The 26,596-nt window shown below is 29.4% G+C and overlaps 1 protein-coding gene across 5 annotated transcripts in view; it reads left to right on the forward strand.

Moving 5' to 3' along the window:
- Nucleotides 1-26,596, forward strand: part of AdamTS-A (ADAM metallopeptidase with thrombospondin type 1 motif A) — an 854,579-nt gene that overhangs the window by 522,349 nt on the left and 305,634 nt on the right. For all 5 annotated transcript variants that reach the window (XM_075374246.1, XM_075374249.1, XM_075374251.1 and 2 more), the window contains exon 4: nt 18,556-18,684. In XM_075374246.1, coding sequence (XP_075230361.1) covers nt 18,556-18,684 — 129 coding nt within the window. The remainder of the gene's footprint in view (nt 1-18,555; nt 18,685-26,596) is intronic.

Raw genomic sequence — 26,596 nt, forward strand, 5'->3', positions numbered from 1 at the left:
AATCGTCCCTAAGTAGTGATAATAAAATTATTTAATTAATTGAAAAAACTTTGATTAAAATAATATCTTTTGTTACCTAAGACCATTGGAAGATGGGCAAAAACGTTTACTACGGTTTGGAAATCTATTGATATAGAAAATATAGATACAAAAACTACCTTAACAATTTTACTGATGGGTAAAAGTAAATATATAAATTTCCTTTTTGGCGAAGAGGTGAATATTAAATAAACATTTTTGATAATTTGTGATCTTAATAAAAAAAAAATACCATAAACTTTTGTTAGAAAAACATTTTGCTAAAGTACCATAAGATCTGAAATTTTATTTTTGCCAAATCGCCCTTTCCCCAATTTTTTTAATTTAATACATTCTTCCACCCCCCCCCCCCCGAATGTTAGTACTTGTCTTCCAAGTTTGAAGAAAAACGGTTAACGTGGTCCAGAATTATAAGACCAAATACAGACCAACATATATACGTACAACGTCCATAAGAAAGAAATAAACGTTTTGGACTTGGGACCGACCATTTGAATAAAAAACTTGTTCCTCAGATTGTGTACAATATATTAATTTTTTTTTTCTCTTTGACACAAAACTTAAAAAAACAGCAATATTTTTAGATTTTTGACCGATCTTATATTCTTTAGCAGCAATTACTGTTGCTTAGTAAAAATAAAATAAACTCAGAAAAATGTTTAAATTTGATTATAAATTTTACCTAAAAAATGAGTTCAAGGTATTGCGGTACATAGGAACATTACACCGGATATTTTTTTTAAACATTTTTTTATTATTTTGTATGTTTTTCTTTAAATTTGGTTCATTTATATCTAAGTTAAAAATCTTCAAAGTTTAAAATTCGTAACAGTGTTTAAAATATTCTAATTAAAACTCTATGATTCACCGTCTAGCTATGATCTTATTATTCTACTTCTTTACTAAAATTAAGTTCAGTTATATGTAGTACATTATTGTTTAACGCTTTCTTCTGTTGTATATATATCGTTAGCAAGTGATAGTGTAAATGAACCTTCAAAGAGAATGTGCAAATATTGTCTTCACCACATTACTTTTTTATTTTATAAATTTTTCATTTAAATACTTTTTAATTAAATTAATTATCGAACTGAAATATTTTTATAACCTTATTCTAAAATTTTAAGTGAATTTAATGTGAATTAAAATTCACATTAAGTTTAATTATTTCACATCCCAATTAATCACTGTTGATTTTTTTTAATAATAGTAAATCACAAAAAGATATAAATAGTTGATCTAATATTAGTTTATAACATTTACTTGATATATCAAGAGGCACTAGATAAAATTAATATTTTTAAGAATAATGATGTTCACTATACAGCCAACCCATGTGATGAATGTGTTATTTGTAGGGCTGAACATTTCGTGACATTTCTGTGGCAATCACGTGTCGATTGCGACGATGCGATTTCTCATTGAAAAAGGCAGTTAACCACTTTACTCTTTACAAATTCTTAGTAAGCTTGAAAGGATGTTTATTACTTCGGAAATGTGGTAGTTCCAGAAGCGACTTTTATCTCATGTCATATCTACTGCCTTTTTAGTCGTGGCATCAATATGACATTTTTAGTTATCGTATAAATGATTTATTTATTCTCTTAACCTTTTTTAAAATTTAATTCTAAACTATTATTTAAGTAGCTGTTTAAGTTGCGTGAGCGTGAGGTTGTCTGTTTACCTAAAGTTCCCGGATAAATTATTTTTTGTGAATTAATAGCGTATTTTAGTTGTGGATCTGATCCACAACTAAAATACGCCTTAAAGGACTTTTTAGAAGGATATTATTATACGTGTAATTACAATAATGATAAAAGAAATTAAGCAGGAAGTATTTACTTTTAGATATTGATATTATATTTTCTGGACGCAATAAATATGTTTAATTTAATTTCTTTCATTTTATTGTTGCTATCGGTAACTGATCATCACCCATAGATCTTGACGTTACTTAATTTATATTATGACTTCTTTTTAAGTATAAGCCGGGAAATTATATGACTTTTTAGGGTCATTTCATTTTCTATAATGTAAATTTGTAATTGTTATTTATTACTACCCTTACCAATCATTTTGAAATTTTATAAAAATTTATCATTTTAAAACACCAAAAAAAAAAAAATTTAAATCATTAAAGAAATTATTTTATAAAAAGAGAAGAAATCACATTCAACTATGTTATTTATACTTTAATTCTTATTTTAGAATATGTAAATGTTACGTAAAAAGGTAAAAACCGACTTCAGATCTTTAGGCTTGGAAATGAAAAAACCTTTTTCTCAGTTCTTATATTTCTTAAATTATTTCTTAAATAAATAATTATAAATAGTTATTAAAAGAAAGAAATTTTTTAGAATATAAACGCATATGTTACAGTGAATTAGTGAATTATAGTTCACCGGGATAGTCTAGTGGTTAACTGGTTGTTGCAAATAAATTGTTTAATAACTGATTTTCGAAGTCGAAGATTCTGAGGTTCAAATATTAGTCGCTTTTATACGGATTTAAATGCTAAAGAGTAATTACCGTTGTACTTAGGTTGTTGGGGTTCAATTGACCACAAATCTCAGGAATGGTCGGTCTGAGTTGGTGCAAGACTACACCTCATTTAGGTGTCGTACATATCATCCTCATTTCATTAGTCCGTGACGTGAGGTTGCGTATTGTTCACTTTTTCTGTTTTACCTCCGGGACCACCGTTTGGTATTCCTTCAGAGATGAAATGAATGATTTGTAACGTGTGTGAAAATACCATGCCTGACCGGGATTCGAACCTGGGACCTCCGGATGAAAAGTCGAGACGCTACCACTCGTGCCACCGGCTGCTTATCGTTCACTAGTTGAAGAGATTGCAACGTACACATTAGGAAAATAATAATCAATTATTATGATCAAATAAAATTTCAAAATGAATCCTGAAGAACCTAATATAAAAAGTAAATATCTGTAAGGAAATATAAATTTCCATAATTAAAGAAATTTCCATATTCTACAATAATTATAAAGAAATAATAATATGTTTCCTAACAGGCAGGCGCGCGCGCTCGCTCGCTTACACAGACACACACACATATATATATATATATATATATATATAAACTCGCAGAATATACTTTAATTAACAATCTTTTTTATTCTGTCTTTCGATGCTCCTCTAATATATAATTATCTTGGCGGATCAAATTTGAGACAACTGCCATACTTTTCGTCTATTATAACGATGACAGGAAAGTTATAATGTGAATTTTCCTCCATAATTATTAATTATAATTTTTTTTTGAGTAAAAATTCAATATACCGTAGAGTAGTTTATTGTAGACGTCAGATAATTTAATATAAGAAAGGTAAAAGAGAATTCTAATTTATCTTACTAAGATTTTTGCATTTATTTTCTAAAAATAAAATCACGGAGTAACTAGAAGTACATATAATATGCTTTACTACGAGAGTTGATCGAGGACAGTGGGCGAGTAAAACGAATTGCAGTGGTGAGTTGTCTGTAAGTTTTATGTGGGTGTCAAGATTTCTTATTAAAAACGAGGCAAGATCTTACTCATTTTAAAATCAATTAACTTTTAACGCTAGGACGTGAAAGTAATTACTGTTTCTTTATTTAATATTATTTATTTATTTTTTTTTTTTTAATAAATAAGAGAAATAATTTGTCGATGGAAATTATTTGTGTAATAAATAAGGGTATATATGTGTGTTTTTGTATATAAAAAACGGTGGAGAATTTAATTTTTAACTTAAAAAGAAATAAACAAGGAAGTCTATAATTATTTGTCACTGTAACTAAGTTATTCGCTACTGATAAAGTGAAATATTGACTTAAAGAGCTACGCTACAAGACAACTACATTGTCCTAACTTATTTTATAAACGCATATCGTTGTGAATACAGTAATACCCTACCAACGTTGGAGGCAGATAAGATATGTATTCAGCGAATAGTATATTTAATGGATTTGTTTTGCTGGGTTTATTTCACCCAGCATGGGGTGGCGTACAGAATTCTTCATTGTGACAGTCGTATCTTTTTGTTTTGCTTTTTATAATTTATCAACAAATTTTATTGCCCTTGTATCGAAAATAACCGAAACGATAATGCTGCGTCATAAATTAAATTGATTATTATACGTCGGTGATTTTGAAAATTATCTTGTTTTTCCCATACATCCATTTTGTATTCCGTTCTATTTTTTTGTTTCTTTTGAATTGTGATAAAATTTTTTTCGGTTTTTATGAAAAATGATACAACGCAGTATCATAACAACTGGAGGGATATATTATAATAATGAGATATTTAATTATTTGCCCACCGGGCTGGTCTAGTGGTAAAATCGTCGTCGCGAATCAGTTTTTTAACACCTGATTTTCGAAGTCGAAGGTTCTGAGGTTCAAATCCTTTTTTCTTTTTCTAGGCTTTACTAGGACTTGAACGCTGAAACACTCGACTTCCAAATCAGCTGATTTGGGAAGACGCCTTCACCATTAGACAACCCGGTGGGTGAGGTTCAAATCTTTTTCTTTTTCCTGTTTATTCTCCGGGAATTACCGTTCAGGTATTATTTCTGAGGATGATATGTATGAGTGTAAATGAAGTGTAGTCTTGTACAGTCTCAGTTCGACCATTCCTGAGATGTGTGGTTAATTGAAACCCAACCACTAAATAACACCGGTATCCACGATCTAGTATTTAAATCAGTCTAAAAATAACTTACTAGGATTTGAACGCTAGAACTCTCGACTTCCAAATCAGTTGATTTGGGAAGACACCACCTTCACCACTAGACCAACCCGGTGGGCGAGCCTCAAATCCTAGTAATATTTAGCTGCTTTTATACGGATTTGAAAACTAGACAGTGTATATACCATTGTACTTTGTTAGTTAGGATTCAGTTGTCCTGAATCCTATGTTTCAGGAATGGTTGTCCTGATTCTGTACAAGGACTACGGCCAATTTATAAGTCGTATATCATCCTTATTTCATTGCCCTTGGGGGGGGGGGGGAGGTTGCTTATTGTTCAGTAATTAACAGATTGCAACGTACATATTAGGAAAACAAAAAAAAAAAACATTACTATTGTATATTTTATGGTTCTTAGGGAAACATTTAGGTCAGTCAATTTTCATTTCTTTATTTTCAACCAACTTCAAAAACAGGAAACAATTCACATTTCGACTTTGTGTGTGTGTGTGTGTGCGCGCGCGTATTTTCAAACCTTACTTTACTTTTTTAAAACAAATTCTTCTGGCTCGATTAGAAATTATGAAACGGTACACTGTCTGCATTGAAAATCTGAGGAAATTTTTTATTTTTTTATAAAAATTATTGCTTAGCATTAGACTGTAATAGCGTAATAATGTACGGATTAGTGTCTTCTTAATATTCAAATCACTTTTGTGAAAATGTTCAAGAAACTTAAAAACAAATATAGGTTAAAAACATGATTTCCTTTCGTCTTTTCTGCGTATTTATTTTCTTATTTTTATCAAAACACAGGTTACTCGCCTTAGTGTTTCTTACCGATGGTTTTTTTTATACAAGAAATTTTTTTATATTAATCCATTTTCTTTTATACTGTAACATTTTTTCATTTCTTTTTTCATTAATATCAATAGTGGGTGTTTTTTAATCTAAAATCGTAAGATTAAAGGTACAGCGTGCTGTAAATTAATAATTACTTTCATGTATTAGTTAATTACTTTTATTACTTTAATTATTACTTCTATTGATTTTGTTTACTGTTCTTTTCTTTTTAAATATTTATTTTTTTTTTTTTTTAAATAAATTTCCAAGATGATTCTGAATAAAACACTTTTGAACTTAAAGAATTTTGTTTAAAAATTTGTAATCGGTGAATAGTTTAATTTTATTACTTGCTTCCAAAGAAGCTATATAGCCTTCTCTTTTTCTAAATTTACTTATTTTTCAATATTCAAGGTAAAACCTTGAGTATTTTCGTTGAAATTTAGGTAATCTAATCAGTTTAATTCTGTTTTTTGATATTTATCATTAAAAAAACAAACAAGCGTAACCATGAAATACCAAGATGGTTAAGTTACTACTATTTTAAAGAAAAATATTTATTTAGTTATTTAGCTAATAAAAATTTCTTGAGTTATTTAGGAACTAAACATTTTAAAATAATTTTAAGTGTTTTTAGTTGATATACAGATTATCTATTATTTTGTCGGCAGAATCCGAGGTATTCATTTATTCTCTGTATTGTTTGAACATGAATCTGGTCTTCTGTAAGTTTATGTTTATTTTGTGAGATTTTCGCTTTTAATCACACTCTAATTTTCTTTTGTGTATTGCTTTATTTACAATTAGTTTCCTGAACAATGAAATTGTAAGTAAATTATACAGTGCAGCAATGACGTGAAAGCGAGGCATCCAGCGATACTTCCCAAGACAATATAAAGGTTTAAACACAGTGTAGTATAATAAAAAGTATAACGAATAAAATTGTAACTAAGCATAATAATTAAAAAAGTAACTGTTACGAAAAAAAGAAGTTAAATGGTAATATAACTTAAGATACGTATGGAGAAAAAAAATTAAATTGTTAACAAAAGAAGCAATTGAGTATTAAAAAAAATTGTCTCAAAAATGAGAAAAAAGAAGACATATTACAAATTTACTCAGGTCACATATAAGAAACAAAGTCAAAACCACGAAACAATTCAATAAACAATAAAACAAAAGAATTTATGTTACTAAATTAAAATAATTCATAAATAGTAACTGCAAAATTTCAGTGACAAAAGGATGATATTCAACGCATAACAGCCTCTAGATCCAATAAATGCAGCCTCTTTAATCGTCTCACTTCTCTACTATTATCCAAAAGGTTAACATCCAGATGTTTTTCGTGAATGTTAAGCTTAAGCGGTAGATTTCTCACGAATAGATGGCATACCTAGGTAATCGTTGGATCTCCTTGTTTTTCGTAAACCATGACGTGTCCGAAATATTCCTCAGCACTTTGTTCTGGAACCTTTGGATGATGTCGATATTACTATTGTTTGCTGCACCCCAAAGTTCTATCTTATAGATCCATATTGGCTTAAAAAACGTCTTGTACAACAATTCACTATTTAACGATAGCACGGACCTTATTCTTAATAACCAGTTCAACATCTAAGCCTGATATTTAATCGCTTTATCTTCTCTCTCACGTGATTTTTCCATGTCAGTCGGCGATCCAAATGAAGTCCTAGTATCGTACGTTGTCCGAATGAAGGATGTGAACTCCATCCAAGTAGACTCGTGGGCAAACTCTCCTCCACATCACAAATGTCCCATGACTCACAGATATTAAATAAAAAATAAAAAAAGGACCAGCAGTATATAAAAAAAAACTCACTTTGCATTAATATGTACCTTCCTTATTATGTTTGGCTAGCCTTTCACTGAGAAGGTCTAACTCCGATTACCGTTTTTCCGACGCTACTGTTGGGTTAACGTCAACCGTCATAATCGCCGTGTCATCAGCAAAGGACGCAATATTAATATTATCCATGCTAAGATCAGAAGAGTAAACCTAATACAAAAATGGGCCCAAGACTGAACCCTGCGGAACGCCCGATTTCGTATCCAAAAAGCCTGATAACTCTTGGCCATATTTAACCTGTGAGAACCGTCCATCAAAGTAGTTTTCACTATAAAATGAACATTTCTTTAGTATTAGCGTTTTGACTTTGTTTTTACTTCCTTGTACGAAGTAAAGAACGTATTGTGATCGCGAAAAATTTCGGTTTTCAGATTTCGTTTAGGACTGTTGTAACATCTAGTTGTGCACCTCCCCTTTTGATTGCAATTGACTGGACCAAAAGTGTCCAAAAAAGCCCAAAATCCAAAAAAATGTGGGTTTTCAATTTTTTTCTTAACTGCTGTAGTAAGCCCTCATTGAGAGCTTTTCAATGATATATAATTAGTGGTACTTATTTTCATTGTTTCCAGAGTTATAGCCAAATACAATTATAATTAATTAAATATTTGGATCTTACAAGGGGAAGGCACGTCGATTCTAATCCAACTTTATTTTTTTTCCTTTAAGTATATTGATTTATTGACATAACCTCTGACTATAAAAAAAATACAATAAATAATTATTCAATAGTAATGTTAAAAATTATGAAAAAATATCAGAAGTTATTGGTGAAATAAAATTTTATGTTCTTTAAAAAATGTATATATATAATTTAATAGGCATACAAGGAAGTCATGTGGTGTCCACATCAGATTTTTTCTTTTCATAACCGCGTAAATCTATTACAGCTTGGAAGATCTTCCATTAAAAAAAAATCAAAGGATTCACCTTAATCATAATTGTGATAACGTATTCGGTTTGAGGATTATGACAATAACAGAATGACGAAAGGGTGACTTTATTTTCTTTAATCTGAATAACAAAAAATATTTGCCAGTCGTATCATGGAATATCAAATTAAAGTACTTGAAAGTGAATGTATATTTATCGTCTCTTACAGTTGTGTACGTCATTTCTGAATCAAAGCTCACTTTTTTCATCTTATCCTTTATTGTAAATATAAATAAGTATAATTTTAGTAACTTTTTCAATTGATTCGATGAAAATATTTTATATGAATACTTTGGTGGTTTTCAATCTGATGTATAGAAAACTATCAACGTAAAAAAATATGATTTGAATATTAGTATTTTTATGCATCCATTGAAAAAATGTAAATTTTTGACATATCATTATATATTTTTATAACCTTTGAAACAAATTCCCTGAAACCAGAAATCGAATGACTTTGTGTGATTCCTTTTTCAGCGCGAAAATAACTTAATCTTTCTATAGATATAATGATAAAATTTAAATAATTTCTTTTCTCTAATTAATTAAATAACCAGTTAGATAAATTAAACAACTAATTAATTAAATAATTAGATATTTAATTAATTAATTTCTAATTAAATAACTTCTCTAATTTAAAGGTTTTTCGTAGAAACATTTTTTTTTTGTTATTTTCAACATCCTGCTTATTTAAATTATTTTTTTGGTTAACGATAAATTTATTATAATTAAATAAGCTTTAAAGGATTTCGATATTTTTTTCAATGTAAGAACAGTTGCCGTTGCCGAATATCTTTACAAGATATCCGTATAATGAAAGATTCCAATTGTTTCTTAATTAAGTTATCGCCTTTATTAGGTATGGTATTTCATACGTTTACGTTACAAAACTAATCTTCTGTAGCTGTTATTTATATCAACCGTGATCAAGTTATACATTTTTTTTTTTAATTTCCTTATTTTTAACTTTTATTAATCGGTTACTAATGTACTGAATATTAATGTTAAAAATACCTCATCTAAAATTTTATGTAAATCTGTCGTATAAGCAGAATAATTATTATTGATGTATGCAATGGATACTGATGCTTTTTTTTTAAGTACTCGCAGTCTGTCTTTTTTCGTATTTAATATTCCTTTCTTCTTTTTTAACAGGGTTATTTAACTCGTCTTATTTATTCATTTTGCAAATATTCTTAAAAAAACGTGTTAATTAACATCAGTTTTTACCTATTCATATTCTAAATGCATGTTTTTTTTGTATATCCACAAATTGGTTTCTTGTAAAAAAAATTGTACCCTCCTTATTGTATCCGAATAAAGAAATAAATAATGAGAGAATATGTTGTTTACTTAAAATTATTGTGTGGGCGTTTATGTATGCTCGTATTTATACGTGCATGTGTTAAAATAACTGTATTTTATTTTCGTATAACTTAAAAAGTTTCTCCGGAAGCGTTTTATAATACAGTTAATGTGATCTCATTCTAAAAATCATATTCTGTAATCTAATTTGTACGAATCCGTATTATCATTATTTTTCCAGAGTCCGTTGATAATCTAAACTTTATATAACTATTAATAGACGACGCAATACTATATTTTTTTCTAAATACTGGTTAACATAAACGTGGACTCGTTCTACTCACTGATTTCTGATGAACTAATAAATAAGCCAAAAGTTGTTGATTAACACGTTGTATTGAAACGATCTAAATTATTTGTTTTTTAACGGACAAATATTAGATTTTTAAGCTCCCTCTTTATTTTTTTATTATCAGTCTAGCCTAAAATAACGTATCAAAATCAATATCTGGTTTACAGTGCCTTTTTTGACGCCCTTGGAAATATCAAATATGCGTCCCTTTATTTCGTTTTACTTCCTTGTACGTAGTAAAGGAAGTATTGTGATCGCGAAAAATTTCGGTTTTCAGATTTCAACGGAAATATCCATTTTGATCATTCCTGAAACCATTTTGACTAGTCTCTGCGTGATGTCTGTACGTATATATGCATCTCGCATAACTCAAAAACGATTAGCCATAGGATGTTGAAATTTTGGATTTAGGACCTTTGTAACATCTAGTTGTCCCTTTCGATTGCAATTGACTGGACCAAAAGTGTCCAAAAAATCCCAAAATCCAAAAGATTTGGATTTTGGACTTTTTCTTAACTGCAGTAACTGCTTTCATTAAGAGCTTCACAACGATATAAGTGATATATTTTCATTGGTTCCAGAGTTATAGCCAAATAAAAGTTTAATGAAATATTTGGATCTTACAAAGGGAACGCACATCGGTTCGAATCGGACTTCATCTATTTTTTTTAAAACTTTTTTTTTAAATTAAATATATTGATTTATTAATAATTATTAACCTGCGATTGTAAAAACGTTTTACAGTAAATAATAATTCAATAATAACAATAAAAATATGAAAAACAATACAAAAATATGAAAAAATATCAGAAGTTATTAATGAAATAAAATTTTATGTACTTTTCAATAAAAAAAAAAATGTTTTTGTATAATTTAATAAACGAACAAAGAAGTCATGTGGTGTCCACATCAGATTTTTTTAAATACCTAAATAGCAAAAACATAATTAAAGAAATAATTTTATTATGAAAATTATTTATTGCAATAAATTTTAATTGTATAAAATTATGCTTTTTTTTAAAACAATAAAAATGTAAAACATAAATTTACATTAAAACAACATTTATTCTTGGTACTAATTTAACTATTCGTACTTAAAATTTAAATAAAAAATGCATCTATAGTTTTATTTTTCTCGCTTTTGAATCAGCTAAATCCTTGATGATATTATCGAATTTCAAATCGCTCACTAATTTATATTTTATTGATAAATGGCTTAAAACTAAAGCATGATCTTGATTACTTGTATATCTCAAACAATTTTTGCTAAAACTTCTTTCGGCCGTCACTATTGTCGCTAGCATTGTCAGAAATATGCCTGTAGCTAGCGTGTTAATATTTGAATATGATTCTTGTAAATTCCATTCATTTAGTATATTCAAAATATCCATATCATTAATAGTGTTCGGATCTTTTTTTTCAATAAATTTTTTATTTAGTATTTAAAATATTTCAGTTCATTTATTACCTTATTTTAGTTTATTTCTGGGTATACTGCCGACAACAGATTTCCTTCTTCTTCTATTTATATTGAAATTAAGCCTTTCCCGGTTAAAAAATAGAATACTTCCGCAATCTGTCGAATGCAGTGAAAGCGTTCATCATATTGTATTTAATTTAAAACAATAATGTTGATTAAAATAATGACCTGGTTGAATGGGTACCCACTACGGTCCTTTTTAGCCTAAGCTTTGAACAAACCTTTAATAAAAATATATTGTTTATATTGTATTTTTCGTCGTAAGAAAGGTTTACTTCACGTTCCATGCACCGTTCAGATTTTTGCGCCCTTGGCTAATGTCCTGTTCCCAATACCTTGGTACAGTCCTGTCGGTTTGTATAGATAGTGTGTGAAATATTTTTGCGAACCGAATGCAACACGAATGACAATAATGATGTTAATTTTTCCTTAATGATTTTTGTTTATACGAATATATTTCAAGCAGTTAATATAAAAGTCTCTTAAGGATGATTTAATGGCAATGCTGAAATATTGTTTGCTGAGTAGGTTAAAAATCTGTAGCGAAATTTTAATTTTTATTCAGCATGTTGAAATACCCACGAAAATTAATAGACGATACTTATCCCGTTTCACTCTTTAAAGAGAGATTAAAAGTTCCACTTTTGTGTTTTAGATATTCTTAGAGTTACTTTAAGAGCCGAATTCTTGTTTCTATCAAAGTTCACCCTTTTAGGTGTAGTTTAAAAAGATCATTCGAATTTAATTTACGGGTTTTATGTTGATAATTGGAATTTAGAGAACACAACTTTAATTTTAAATCTGTTTAAAATAGAATTTCAAATTCTATTTGACCCGAGATCCGGTTGCTGGGGCACAGCCCGGGAACGTCATAGCTGGGTCCGGTGTCCCTGGCCTTAGCGGTTAGAAGCAGAGGCAAGATGAAAATAACGAAAAGGTCCGGAACCGGTAAGCCGCGACCTGCCATGCCGGATGTACTGCCGGTAGGCGGGGAGACTCATTAGTCTCAAGGAAACTCCCTGAGCTGAGTAATACTTTGTTGAGCCGGCCCAAGGTAGCAGAAGAACAAACTAAAAAAAATTCTATTTGCAATGGTTTTAAGGAAACATAATAGCGATTTATGATAATAAGGAAAATAGCGATTTATGATAATCTTAGTAGGGAAACAAAGCAGAGTTTATCCTGATTGAAGGTTAATAATATTCCTTTAAGGATTTGGGAAGAAATCTATTTTTTTAAATAGATAAAAAATTACTTTTTGTATTGTTGGAGTAATCCACTTCTTTAGAATCTATTAAAGAAAAAAATAAAATTGATTTATTCTAAACTAGATATATTTTAAAGTAGATTTAAATTGTGTCCCTAAAAATAGATTAAAGTAATATTTTAAGTGTTAATAATAAAATATGGTATTAAAACTTGCTTGAAGATATGTTTTTTAACTAAACTGATATTTAGTGAGAAAAGAGGGTCGAAATCGGCCAAGTTTCATTAAGCTTTCATAAGGTTTCATTAAAATCAGTTTCGACATTCATCTGGAATCGATTATTCTGAATATATATTCTGTATATGATAAAGGTTCTGTTTCGTGAATGGTTATAAAAATCTGCCAATCAATTATTCCTTATTGATTTTGATTATTTTTTTAATATATTCTAACAATTTAAATTCATATTCTATTTTACTAAATACTCCGTAACTGTCTTCTTTGTCCAGTCACATATTTTAATATACATACAATAATAAAATTCTTTTTAACTTTATTTTTACCCATAATTTATATTTATAAATATGAAAGCGTTTTCTCACTCATTCACTCATACACCATTAATTCTTCAGCTTCTTAAATGTCTAGAAAGTTGAAATTTAGCCCGCGATTTATGATAATCTAAGGAGGGAAACAAAGCAGATTTTATCCTGATTGAAGGTTAATATTCCTTAAAGGATTTGGAAAGAAATTAAAACCTGCAAAAAATATGTTACCATCTTTTTGAAGCTTTGAACATTTCTCATTATTATCCCTGAAAAATAAATAATTATTTATTAATTTATTTCTATTAAAAATCTTCAAGGAGATATAGAAAGGGAAAATTTGTATAAATAATTTATTTGCAATTTCATCGAGTTTGTGTGTTAAACTTAGAACGGTTATTTATAAGAAGGAGTGTACAAGTGTAGTATTATAATATTAAGAAAGAATACGCGGGGTGTATCTATAGATTGCGTCAAGTCTAATATTTGATCAAATAAAATTGTCTCCTGTAAAAGATTACTTTTCAGTATTCTCAGATGAACTAAATACATAAATCTTTGGGCTTAATATTTAGGTCTTTTTTTAAATTAGGACATAAAATTTTAAGATTTCATATTTTCGAATTGACTTTAGGATTAAAATTGTGTTACGAAATAAAATCATAGGATAGTATCAAAGATATGATTTTATTTAATTAAACTATTTATTCCCTTTACAGTCATTACATATCGAAACACAAAACAACTTAATTAATCTATTATTTTAATTATAAAAAATATTTGCAGTTAGGAGTATTAAATTAACTAATTTCCAGTTAAAATATTTAACTTTTAAATTAATTACATATTATAATAATTAATTCCTTAGAGTATTTAATCGAAATCAATTATTTCATTTTATTATAAAAATCTATAATTAAATATTTTCAGGTAATATTTATATATAAATTTCAGTTGTGTTAACTCTTCTAACCACCGATATAATATTATACATATATATACTTTTTTTAAACCTCCGGATCCACTGTTAGGAATTCTTCAGAGGATGAGATGAATGATTTGTAGCGTGTGTGAAAATGCTATGTCTGACCGGGATTTGAACCTGGACCTCCAGATGAATATATTTATATATAATATATATATATTTAACCCTATCTTCTTTATTAAATGTATCTCACAATTTTGTTATTTCTACAAGAAAAGAGAAAATAAATTTATAACCAAGTTGATGGATAAAATAAGAAAACTGGAACAAAAAATATATTTTGAGCTCTTTATCTGATTTAATTTGTCTTACATAGAACAAAAAAAATACTCGAATTGGTCTTTTTATTCTTATTTTTATCATCCCTATTGATAAAAATGATGAAATTTGTATCGATTTTACCCCTTTCTCTGCTTTTACCTGCTCAAAATCTTAATAGTATATCAAATTTCAAAGCCGCTTTGCTTTGTGAAATAGAGAGCAGGTTTTTATCTCTTAGGTAGTTTAATAAAAAGTGAATTTGTAATTCTTACATATATTAAGATTTATTTCTGTTGCATATAGTAATATTTAAATACTCTAAAAATATTTTAATGTTAAATTACTGACATTAGTCTTTAGTTTTAAGCGTTTTTATTTAGATAGCGTTTTATTTTTAAGCTAAATCGCGTAACTACATTCAGACATGCGTCTTAGGACTTTCATTTCTAAAATAAATATCTTCTTGTGATGACAGATTTTTAAAGCTATAATAGAAGAGATAATTAAATATTATTTTAACGGCAAAAGAGTACTTACTAGCTTTTGGGAGGAAGAAAATGGAATTTATTCGATTCGCTGACATATCGTCAGCGAATCGAATAAATTCACTCTCCACTACCACTATCATATCGAAAATAGGAACGCTTAATGACTTAAATGAATTTTGTGTAAATCAGGGAAAGAGAATAATAAAAAGAAAACGAAATGGAGGTAACAGGCGGAAAAATGGAGAAGATTGAGGTCAGAGTGGGAGATAAAGTATTAGAGCAGGTGGAGAAATTTAAATACTTGGGCACTATTATAACGGAATACCTTGCTTGTATTATAGAAGTAAAAACAAGGATAGCAAGGAGTAAGAAAGCGTTTAATGTCTGGAGAAAACTGTTAAGTGGAAAATTAAGTTGGGATTTAAGAAAGAGATTGGCAAAATGCTATGTCATGCTATATGGAATTGATCCGTTGACACTAAGGAAGGTAGGCAGAAGGCGAATTAAGGTATTTGATTACGTGACGGTGTAGAATGATTGATGATGTGGGTGTGGAGTAGAATGATTAATTTCAGATGGCAAGATCGTATAACGAATGATAAGGTATTAGAAATCAGGAGAATATTGAATGTAATTGACATCAGAAAAAGAACTGGCTGGGACATTATACGAGAAGAAATGTTTAGTCAAGTGTTTGGTAAGTAAAGATAAAGATTTCAAATGCTGGATGGGATTATAGAAAACGTAAAATACGAATAGACAAAGAGATTGACACAAAATAGAATTAAGTGCGGAATGACAAGACCTACCCTTATGGCAGAACACAAAGAATGAATGAATTTTCGTGAAAGTTTACAGTCATACTAACATTATACGGTTATATTGACTATTTAACTTTTTTGAGGTTGGGGGTATCTCGGGTGTGATCGATTAAATATTCATGCAATCTTATGTTTCGGTGCTTAAGGGTGTGATGAGCGATCTAAGTTAGAGGTCTCATGGGTTTAGATACTTTTAAGCTTAATTTACGCTTTCGATTGGGTTTACCTAAAACGATCATAATTTGTTAATATTTTTTTTATTCAGGAAATACTTTTAGAAATACTTTTTACGAGTATGACATTTCATTGATAATTTTTTTTTTTTTTTTTATAAATTAATATCTATTTTTAGGATTTATTCGTTTTTCAATTATTTTTTTAGTTCTTCCTCATTTTTATTAATGATATTTGTTTAACAATCAAAATTACTATCAATTTATTTTATTAAATTGGAAAATCCAGCTTAGCTTATGTGTACTTTTTATTTAGTTTTTTCTCAACCTGATTGTTATTTAATGTTACTTGCAGGTTTTCCTATCACATTTTTCCATCATTAAGCCAGAGAATGATTGAATTAATGGATAAAAATTATTAGAAATATATATCTAATCAGAGTTTGTGTAGTATTGTTGATAAGATAATAGTTACTATTATGTTTTCTGCTAAGATCACTACATTTTCTATGTTTAGTACTGCTTGCCTTTCTTAGCTTAATTCATTTATCACTTGTTGACGCGTTTTCGGAATCACTCCATTGTCAAAACTTATTGTACTAGTACTTTTATGTATCTCTGTTAATCTTTATATAGTGTTTAGTCAACGTTTAGGAGTCAACTCCTCCCTACATATGACGTCATGCGTTATCTTGCCTTCTTGTTTATTTTTTATAAATGGTTATACTTATCTTTTAATTTTATATATTTTCTGTTTTCAGTAAATTGAGATTCTTGAAAAAACATCATCCCTTTATTGTTGATTTGTTTATTTTTTTTTCTTCAGTCATTTGGCTGGTTTGATGCAGCTTTCCAAGATTCCCTATCTAGTGCTAGTCGTTTCATTTCAGTATACCCCCTACATCCTACAACCTTAACAATTTGTTTTACATATTGCAAACGTGGCCTGCCTACACAATTTTTTCCTTCTACCTGTCCTTCCAATATTAAAGCGACTATTCCAGGATGCCTTAGTATGTGGCCTATAAGTCTGTCTCTTCTTTTAACTATATTTTTCCAAATGCTTCTTCCTTCATCTATTTGCCGCAATACCTCTTCATTTGTCACTTTATCCACCCATCTGACTTTTAACATTCTCCTATAGCACCACATTTCAAAAGCCTCTAATCTTTTCTTCTAAGATACTCCGATTGTCCAAGCTTCATTTCCATATAAAGCGACACTCCAAACATATACTTCCAAAATCTTTTCCTGACATTTAAATTAATTTTTGATGTAAACAAATTATATTTCTGACTGAAGGCTCGTTTCCCTTGTGCTATTCGGCATTTTATATCGCTCCTGCTTCGTCCATCTTTAGTAATTCTACTTCCCAAATAACAAAATTCTTCTACCTCCATAATCTTTTCTCCTCCTATTTTCACATTCGGTGGCCCATCTTTGTTATTTCTACTACATTTCATTACTTTTGTTTTGTTCTGGTTTATTTTCATGCGATAGTTCTTGCGTAGGACTTCATCTATGCCATTGTTTATTTTTGATCGTTTTATTATTCCTTTTTAATTTAAAGATTTCTAGATTTCATTTAGATATAAAATTCCATTCTTCTTCATTTAACTATTTGTGAATTAATTTCATTGATTCTTCCATTTTCATTGAGGTATGTTCTTCTTTTATTAAATGCGTTGCATAAATAGAATCATTTTCTTTTTCTTTTTAAAAGATCTCATGTATTCGTGCTATCTTAATTTTAATTCTCTTCTCGTTTGTCCAATGTATTTACATTTTACATTTTGTTGCATTGCATTTACATTTTATTTTATGTATATCATTACTCTATGTTTCTTTTTCTTATTATTAAAAAAAAAATTTAATGTATTATTTGTGTTTGTAGCCATTTTTGTATTATATTTACTAAAGAATTGTTGTTGTAAATTTCTTTCTAAGTAAATGTTAATTTACTCTATTTAAAGGTTTCTTTAACGTTTGTTGTTTTAATTTTACTTAATTTATTTCTATTTTTACTCATTTTCCTGATCATTTGCTTTTTGCTATTTGAAAAATAGTGTTTAATTCTTTTTTATATGTTGGTTTCTTTAATGGTAATTTATGTTGTCTATCTATCTTGTATCTAAAAGCCGCTAATTTATGTTCCATTGGATAATTCGAAACGTAAGCTAAGTTTCGAATTATTTCTTCTTTTCTACATACGAATATTTCAAAATCTAGATTATTATTTCTGTTTATTGTTAGGTCAAAAAATTAATAGTTTCGTCTTTCTTTATCCATCTTATATTTATTATTACAGTAGAATTTGTCCATTCCTTCTAGAATTTTTTGTTCATTATTATTTATTTATTTTTTAAACACTAGTAGAGAGGGTCATCCACGTACGTAATATATTTTTAAAATCCGTATTGTTTTATGATATCTGATATATTCTCTTCTCCCTGAGCTTTGTGTGTTTCACTGGATTGCACGAAAATAAAATATATACCCTTATAAAATTCATTGTAGTAATATTGATGGGCAAACTTCTTTACGTTTTTATTGTTTTGTTGTAGGTTACACACGTCTGGCAGAATGCAACACGTACTGAACATCCTGGTCTTCGTCCTGATGGCTGTTTCTATTCTGGTACTGTATTAGGCGATCCATTATCAACTGTATCTGTCAGCTTATGTCACGGAATGGTGAGTAAAAATAATAAAATTAATGAAAATAATCGAATTATTTTATATTATATATAAATATATTATAGAAATTGCATAATAAACATCGAGGTTGTATTAAATTTATTGCGATTCAATGAGCTCAACAAAGGTGTAAACCATTTTATTGTTTTCCTTTTTTATTATAGATTTAATAATGTCGATACTTGCGAAAGAATGATCGGAATTATAAACGTTCTAGTTTAAATATCGTTTGTATTATAAGTTTAGTATAATAAAACCGTCAGGAAAAATAAAATAATTTCGAATAGTGACAATAATTTATTTATTGTTTTCTGCAATAATATTGAAAATTATTGTAAAACAATTTTATGGTATTTTTTATTATTATTATTTATACAGGTACAAGGTTATATATCTATTAATGTTATTTCTTTGCCAACTATAGGCTTACGTTAAACAATTTTATTCACTTACATTTTTCTCTTATTTAAAATAAAGCAAGCATATCTTTATAATACTAATTTTCTTAGCAATTTATTTTCTATAATCATCTGCAATTTCTTTTTAATCATATATAATAATAATAATGATAGTGATGACGACAATGACGATTTAATTATTGTATTATCTTAAAAATTAATAGTATTGTTATAAAAAATTTTTTTTTTTATCTGAGTGATATTTTATTATTATTATTATTATGCTTTTACGGCCAACATGGGACCACTTAAGTCAATTTTAGTTGGATCTTTTCTGAGAAAAGCGTGTTATTTTACTCTTTCGAGCTGCCCAGTATTTCTTCATCCGTTCAGATCTTGCTTTCTTTTCTTCATCCGTAAACACCCTCTTCGTTGTATTTTGTAGCTTGTCTGTCTTTTGTTTAAATCTAATGCTCTTATCTTTTAGCTTTGTAATTTTTCCAGTTTTATTCTGTAGGTCAGTCAGGGAAATTCCCAATTCTTTCATATCTTCTCTAATTTCTTTGATCCATCCTACTTCTAGCTTTTGGAACCAGAGCTTTTCAATGATATTTCTTGACAGTCTTGTTTGCGGTGTCCTTATGAGATGACCGAAGAAAGAGATTCTTTTTTTCCGCATAGTATCAGTAACAGGCTCTATTTCTCGATACACCACCTCATTTGGCACAATCCACCATTGGCCTTCTTTTTGGTGTTTTTTATTGATACACGTTCTGACAATTCTCCTCTATTTTCAGAATTTTTTCAATTCGGTTTTTCTGAGTGATTTTGAAAAGGGTCTCGCTTCCGTAGGTGACTTCTGGCTGTACTACAGTTTTATAATGTTTAAGTTTTGTTTTAGCAGAAAGGCATTTTTTGTTATATGTTGACCAAGTTAATTTTTGGGATTTAATCATTTTATTTGTCCTGTTTTGCCATGTCACTTTTTCATTTAAATTATAAGTTATTATTTCCCCTAGATATTTAAATTGTTTTACTATTTTAATTTTCTGATTGTTTACCGTAATGTGCTCTATTACCAGAGGATCTATGGCCATTAGTTCAGTTTTTTCGAAAGAGATATGAAGCCCTATCTTTTGTGCTAGGTTTTGAAGGCTCATGATTTGTGTTTTGGCTTCTTGAATATCATTTGCTAAAAGAGCGAGGTCATCTGCAAATCCTAGGCGATTTAGTGTGATGGAGTTTTTCTTAGTACCCATTTTTATATTTTTGGGATTTATTTCATACCATTTTCTCATGACAAATTCGAGGGCGCAGTTAAAAAGGAGTGGTGAGAGGCCGTCTCCTTGCCTCAATCCAGTTTTTATGTAGAAGGGTTGAGAGAGTTCACCTCTGAATTTCACTCTGGACTGGGTATTGGTTAAAGTTAATTTTATCATGTTTACGAGTTTAGGGTGAAGGCCCAGGTTTCTCAGAATATTCAGCATGGATGGTCGGTGTATACAATCATAGGCCCTTTTAAAGTCGACGAAGGTGATTATTAGTTGTTTTTTCCGTCTTTTATATAAGTCCATCATAAGTTTTAGGGATATTATTTTTTCCGGGCAACCTCTCCATGGCCTAAATCCCCCTTGGTATTCCCCAAGTTCCAGTTCAAGTTGGTCTTTGCATCGGTTGTATATGATTCTCGACAGGATTTTGTATGTGCAATCCAGGAGAGATATGCCTCTGTAGTTTTCCGGATTAGTTTTATCCCCTTTTTTATGTAATGGATGGATGAGGGCTGTGGTCCAGTGTTCTGGAAGTTTTTCTTCGTTCCATATTTTCACGAGGCATAGATGTAGGGAAGTTTTGACTGAATAAACTGATGAGTGTTTCCAGAGTTCTGCGAAAAGCTGGTCTTCTCCGCTTGCTTTGTAGTTTTTTGATATTTTATTTTAAAAGAAGAATTAAACATAAATTTTCCTTAAATACTGACGTGAATCAGTCTAAGAAAGTGAACAATTTTTGGCGTATGAAACTGAAACTTGTGAAAATGCCCTACCATAAATTAATCTTCCTGTTGTATATAGTTCTGCTATTTCTTATACAACAAACGTTATAGGCACGCATGCAATTAATTATTACCGGTAAGATAGTTTTATTAGCTTAATAAAATAAACTATTGTACAATATTGTATTTATTTATGTTTAACATACCAAACAATATACGATTTGTATTTTATTTAATTCAGAAATAATTTACCATTACGTGCTGTACTTATTAGATTGTAGGTACAGAGTATTCAAAAAGTGACGCTACCTTATGGGAAAATGAGTAAGTTAACAGTAGTTGAATGTGGCCTCCCTTATGCGATTCACGTAATTACATACGACGTTGCGTGCTCTTAAACACATGTTGTTACGTTTGTTGAGAAATTGTAGCGACAAATCGTTCAATTTCGCTCTGCAATTCGGGAATGGTTTGAGGATGAGTTTTATAACCAGCATCCTTAAGTATCCCCACAAAAAAGAAGTCAAGAGAGGATAAATCAGGAAACCGAGGAAGCCACAACCACTTCGAAATCACTTGTCCAAGAAAGTCATAATGTTGTTGGCCATATGAGCTTGCTGAAACCACGTGTATTCTAGCCAGTCTGCAGGTGTAGTATTTACAAATTTTTGCACCATCTGTATGTAGTGCTCACTATTCACTGTGCCATGAAAGAATATCGTGAAAATTCGCCTACCTGACATTGCACACCAAACGTTTTCTCCGTGCAGAGGAGACTCGTGCAGGTGATGTGGATTTTCCGTACACCAAATGCATGAATTATGTGCATTCACGTATCCATCAACGTGGAACCATGCCTCGTCAGACCAAAACCAATGATCGAGTTCTTCCCCATCGGGCGTTAAAGATAACATGAACCACTGTTAGAAAGCTACACGTTTTCCAGTATCTGCAGGTAACAACTCGAATTCTGTAGAGGTATATCTTTGTTATATCTTTAAACACTTATTATATATTTATTTATATCTTTAAACACTTGTGCAATTCAGTGTGGGCACTACCAACTGAGAGACCTATGTAGGCGTCGCACAGACTTCTTGGGACTAATAGAATGTGCAACTTGCACATTGATCACCTTCTCTGGTGTTAGTACTTTCGTTCGATCACTTTTGGCTAAATCTGTGACAGATTTAGACGGGGATTGACAGATTTAGACAGGGAATGTGACATTCCCTATCTCTTAGAACTTGTACCTCCACTTGATGGAGGACTGGTTAGGTGCATCCACACCGTACTTTTTTGTAAATCCATTCTGCGTCTGGGCATAACTGGCACATCTAATGTATTGGAAGACAGTGAATATTCTCTTCTGCGTTTTGTTATCCTTTTTTCTCAATTTAGCTTGCAATAAAAGAAGGAACAATCTTCCGTAAGGTTGGGTCACTTTTTGAAGACTTTGTACAATAATGATATTCTTATGCTAAAATTAGCCCGTCCAACAAGGTTTTTGTGTATTCCTACACCCTAGTGTCTGCAAATTCAGAATTGTCAACATCGAACGATTCACTTAGATGTTTCCAAAAAAGTTGTCAAAATTTTGGGTATTTTTGTAAAATATATACAATAATTTTAGGTAAGATTAGCGTAATATTACTAGCCGAACTAATAAAGAAAATCTTAATAATGAGAAAAGTACATTTAAATATTCGTAACATACATACATACGTATATGTAAACATTCGTAACCGGGAGCGAACGATTTTAAGTTACCAGTTATAAATAAGCATGCATCCACAATGCCATTTATTTCGTGTACGTATAACATTATTTATATTCTTTCTGTTGCAAAGCGATGACAGTACGGTCGTAAGAATTGTTAATACGAACCTTATTATTTACCGCTAAATAAATAAGAATGATATGTTTCGATAGAAGTTGAGGTCACATTCGATGTATGATAAATAATTTGTACGATTCAAATTCAAATATGGATGCGACGTTTAAAACTGGAGACTGTTAACATAATAAAAAGGTAAATAAATTCTTCGGACCGTATATGGTCTATAATAAAACAATCTGTAACTTAATAGAAGCGAATTGTTTAGAAAAATATATTTACGTGATACTTTGTATAATTTATAATTTGGATTTTTATTAAACTATAAAAATTAATGTTTTAAATTAAAAGTGAAATAAAAATAATAATAAATAAGAAAAGAATGGAAAGCAAAGATTTTAAAAACAAAACGGGTTAATAGTAAACATAGTAATTTTTTTGTTATTGTAGTTGCTGTGTTATGCAGATATTTTTAGGAGATCCTCGCTGCCAATATTAAATACAATTATCATTTTTTGTATAGGTTGTTACTATTTTACTTTCGTTATTAACTTTTTACTGCTCGGTCAGTATCTGGAACTATCGTTCAGTTTGTTTAGTACATTATTGTCATGTTTCATACTTTAATAACATTATCGAATCTCAGAAAAACAAAAACCGGCAAAAACACTTCCATACTATTTTTTTTTTTGAAATCTTTCATTCTTTAATTTTGTAAGTTTATTTATTTTAATAAATTTTATTTTTGTGCTAGATGAACTTTATTTTAGCATTCTAAGATTTAATTTTTACATTACGAGTATTTTGTAATCTATTCATTTTAATTTCTTAATTTACACATATTTAACTCGTGTACACGTGCGTATATTCAAGCACGAACATAAATTAGAATGTAACAACAACAACAAAAAAATATCATTATTTATTACATTATGGTAATTTTGATTACAAATATATATTTATTTATTTAATTTATTAATATAGTTTTCTTTTTCTTTTATCAAAAGAAGTTAATATAATATAATACCTAGTTCATGTATGGGGACATTGTGGATACGTTGTTTAATTTATAAATAGTTGATGTTAAAGCTGCTGGAACGAAGGTAAAAAATAATGACTCTAATAAATACTTAATCCGCGGGATAGTGTAATAAAATAGAAAAGAGAAGAATTTCAAGTTATTCCTTTTTAAAAAAGAAAGACGACCCGTGTAAAATAAAAAGAAAAATAATCAAAGAAGTGAGTATCCGTGTGAAGGAATCGTAGAATAATGGAACAGAAGAAAAACGGCAGCTGTGAGAACAAGTCTAGAAAGAAAAAAGGTAAAGGTTAGAATTTGTCGGTATTAGTCGCTATGTCGGCCGTGTTAAGCGGTCGAACGTCGGGTTCCGGACAAATATTTACAAGTTTTACAAAGCGTAAGTTCTATCACTTGTTAATATAACTCGCCTCCTGCAACTGTATCTGTCTTAAACATGTCCGCCCAGTCGTTCAGTAACATACGATCGGCGGTACGGTCAGCCTAACTAACCAAAGAACGCTACGACTGGTCGGTTAAGTTTTATCATCGTGAAGTCGCCTGCTGCGTTCAAAATGTGTTACGGTACGAACGCCCTCGATACCGATCCTTTTAAGTTGATACGAATAAAAATAAAGTCTTTTCATTCGTAGTTTTATACTTATAATTCCCTTGTTCTCACTAACCTCGCGTTAAACCACCTAGCCGATCGACTGTTTAACTATTTTTTTATTATTTTTTTTAACTAACCTATAGCGCCTGAAACAATAATACTTAAACGATTATGGTTTGTTATTTGTATTCATAATGTCTTTTATCATAATATTATTACAGTATTACCTTTTGTTTATTCGTTAACTTGTTTTTTTCTTACTTAGTAACGACCCTATTATAACGATGAGTTATCATCTTTGTTTGCGTTTTCCTCTAATAATGTGCCTTCTTTAATGTTTTAATTTTGTTTCTGTTACCTTAACAAAAAGTAATAGGTTTTTTATTAGATAGATTTAACATTTTTAAAAAGTCTCCGTTTATAAATCGTCTTACAATTTTTTGTCTATTTTTATAATTTTTTATAAAAATTATTGTCGTAGGATGTAAATTACTTTTACTTCTCTTAAAAAAATGTATTTTTTATTTTTAAAGAGATTTAAAAAAAAAAAAAGATATTAGACTAGAGCAAAATATTACGGATAAAAAAATTAAAACGTCAAACTTTTTTAAATTTATATTTATAGTTGTTAAAAAAATAATAATATGAATTCATCTACTACGGAGGAATTTTGTTTAAAAGTAAAGAAGATTAAAAAAAACTGATGAAATTTAATAGTAAAAGTTGTAATGAGAAATTCAGATATTTAAAATATAATACATAAAAATTAGCATAGTTTCATTACTTAGATTATTATCTAAGCAATGAAATCGTGTTGCAATTACATATTCGTAATTACAACACGATACTAACAACCGGCGACCCTCGTTTTAGTTTCAAGGACATGCCCTTGCGCTGAGTCATGCTTAACTGTTGATCCAGTGCAGGGGGTGTAGGGAGAAAAAAAGGAAAAAAAGAGCAAAAAAAAAACACGTTAGTATTAAACACTTTATATTAAACAAGTTGGTAAAACGTTCAGAGACCCAGAATCTTTCAAATTAAGAAAATCCCCTGCATCACGTTCCAAAAAACCTGTGATCAAGAAACCGGTTAAAGATGTTAAAGATATGATAATCTCTTGCGCATAGGGTAGCAATCGATTTTTAAAAAAAATTGCTTAATCTTAAAATACGACCGAATTAAAATATACATATCAGAAAGATAGATTAATACAAATGCGGATTTAATAGTGTACTCATTCATGTGCATGCTCATCCATGGTTTGTTCTTAATGGGAAAAATTGGTTTAATAAACATAATTTTCTATCGAAATTAAGTGTGGAAAACCAAATTATTGGAATATAGAGGTTTTTGAAATGTGGTTTTACATAAGAATTTTGAAAATTAGATTCTGTATTAGAGGCCGAAATGAAGCGATTTTAAAAGAATTGTAGAGAAATAAAACATGTAGAATTTTTATTAAAAATAGAAATTTGTTAAAGATTATTCCCAAAAAACTTGCATCGTACTTTCAATTGAAAACTTAAATACGTAAAAGCATAGGTGAAAGAAGTATACATTATGTATGAAAACAAAATTATAAAGTCTAGAGAAAACAGTACTTTGTTTTCTCATAAGTTCACGTAACAAGGATTCCCAATCTTTTTTATTCTTAGAATTATTTGTTTACAATGTTCACTTGAAAAGTCTTTTTAAAGTTGCACGTTAAATTTCACATCACATACAGAATATATTTTCACGCATCTCATTACGTTTAATGCACCTCTTTTCATACTACAAGAAAAACAGGAAATTCACGTCATCGCTTTTCCTTCAAACTATTTAATCATATCAGAAGATTTAATACGATATAAAAAAATGCTAGCTCATATGCGATACAAAGTAATAAATAATGTAAAATACGAATGATCAATTCTATTATTTAATTACAGTGTTTTTTCATTAGAAATGTTTTAATATTACTCATCTATACCTAGTAAAAAAAATTTGCCCTGGGCTAAAACTTCTTTGTTTTATTGCATTGTACAAATGATGCAGACATTTGTAACTA

The sequence above is a fragment of the Lycorma delicatula genome, chromosome 8 (assembly GCF_047948215.1).
Source record: "Lycorma delicatula isolate Av1 chromosome 8, ASM4794821v1, whole genome shotgun sequence".
NCBI lineage: Eukaryota > Metazoa > Arthropoda > Insecta > Hemiptera > Fulgoridae > Lycorma > Lycorma delicatula.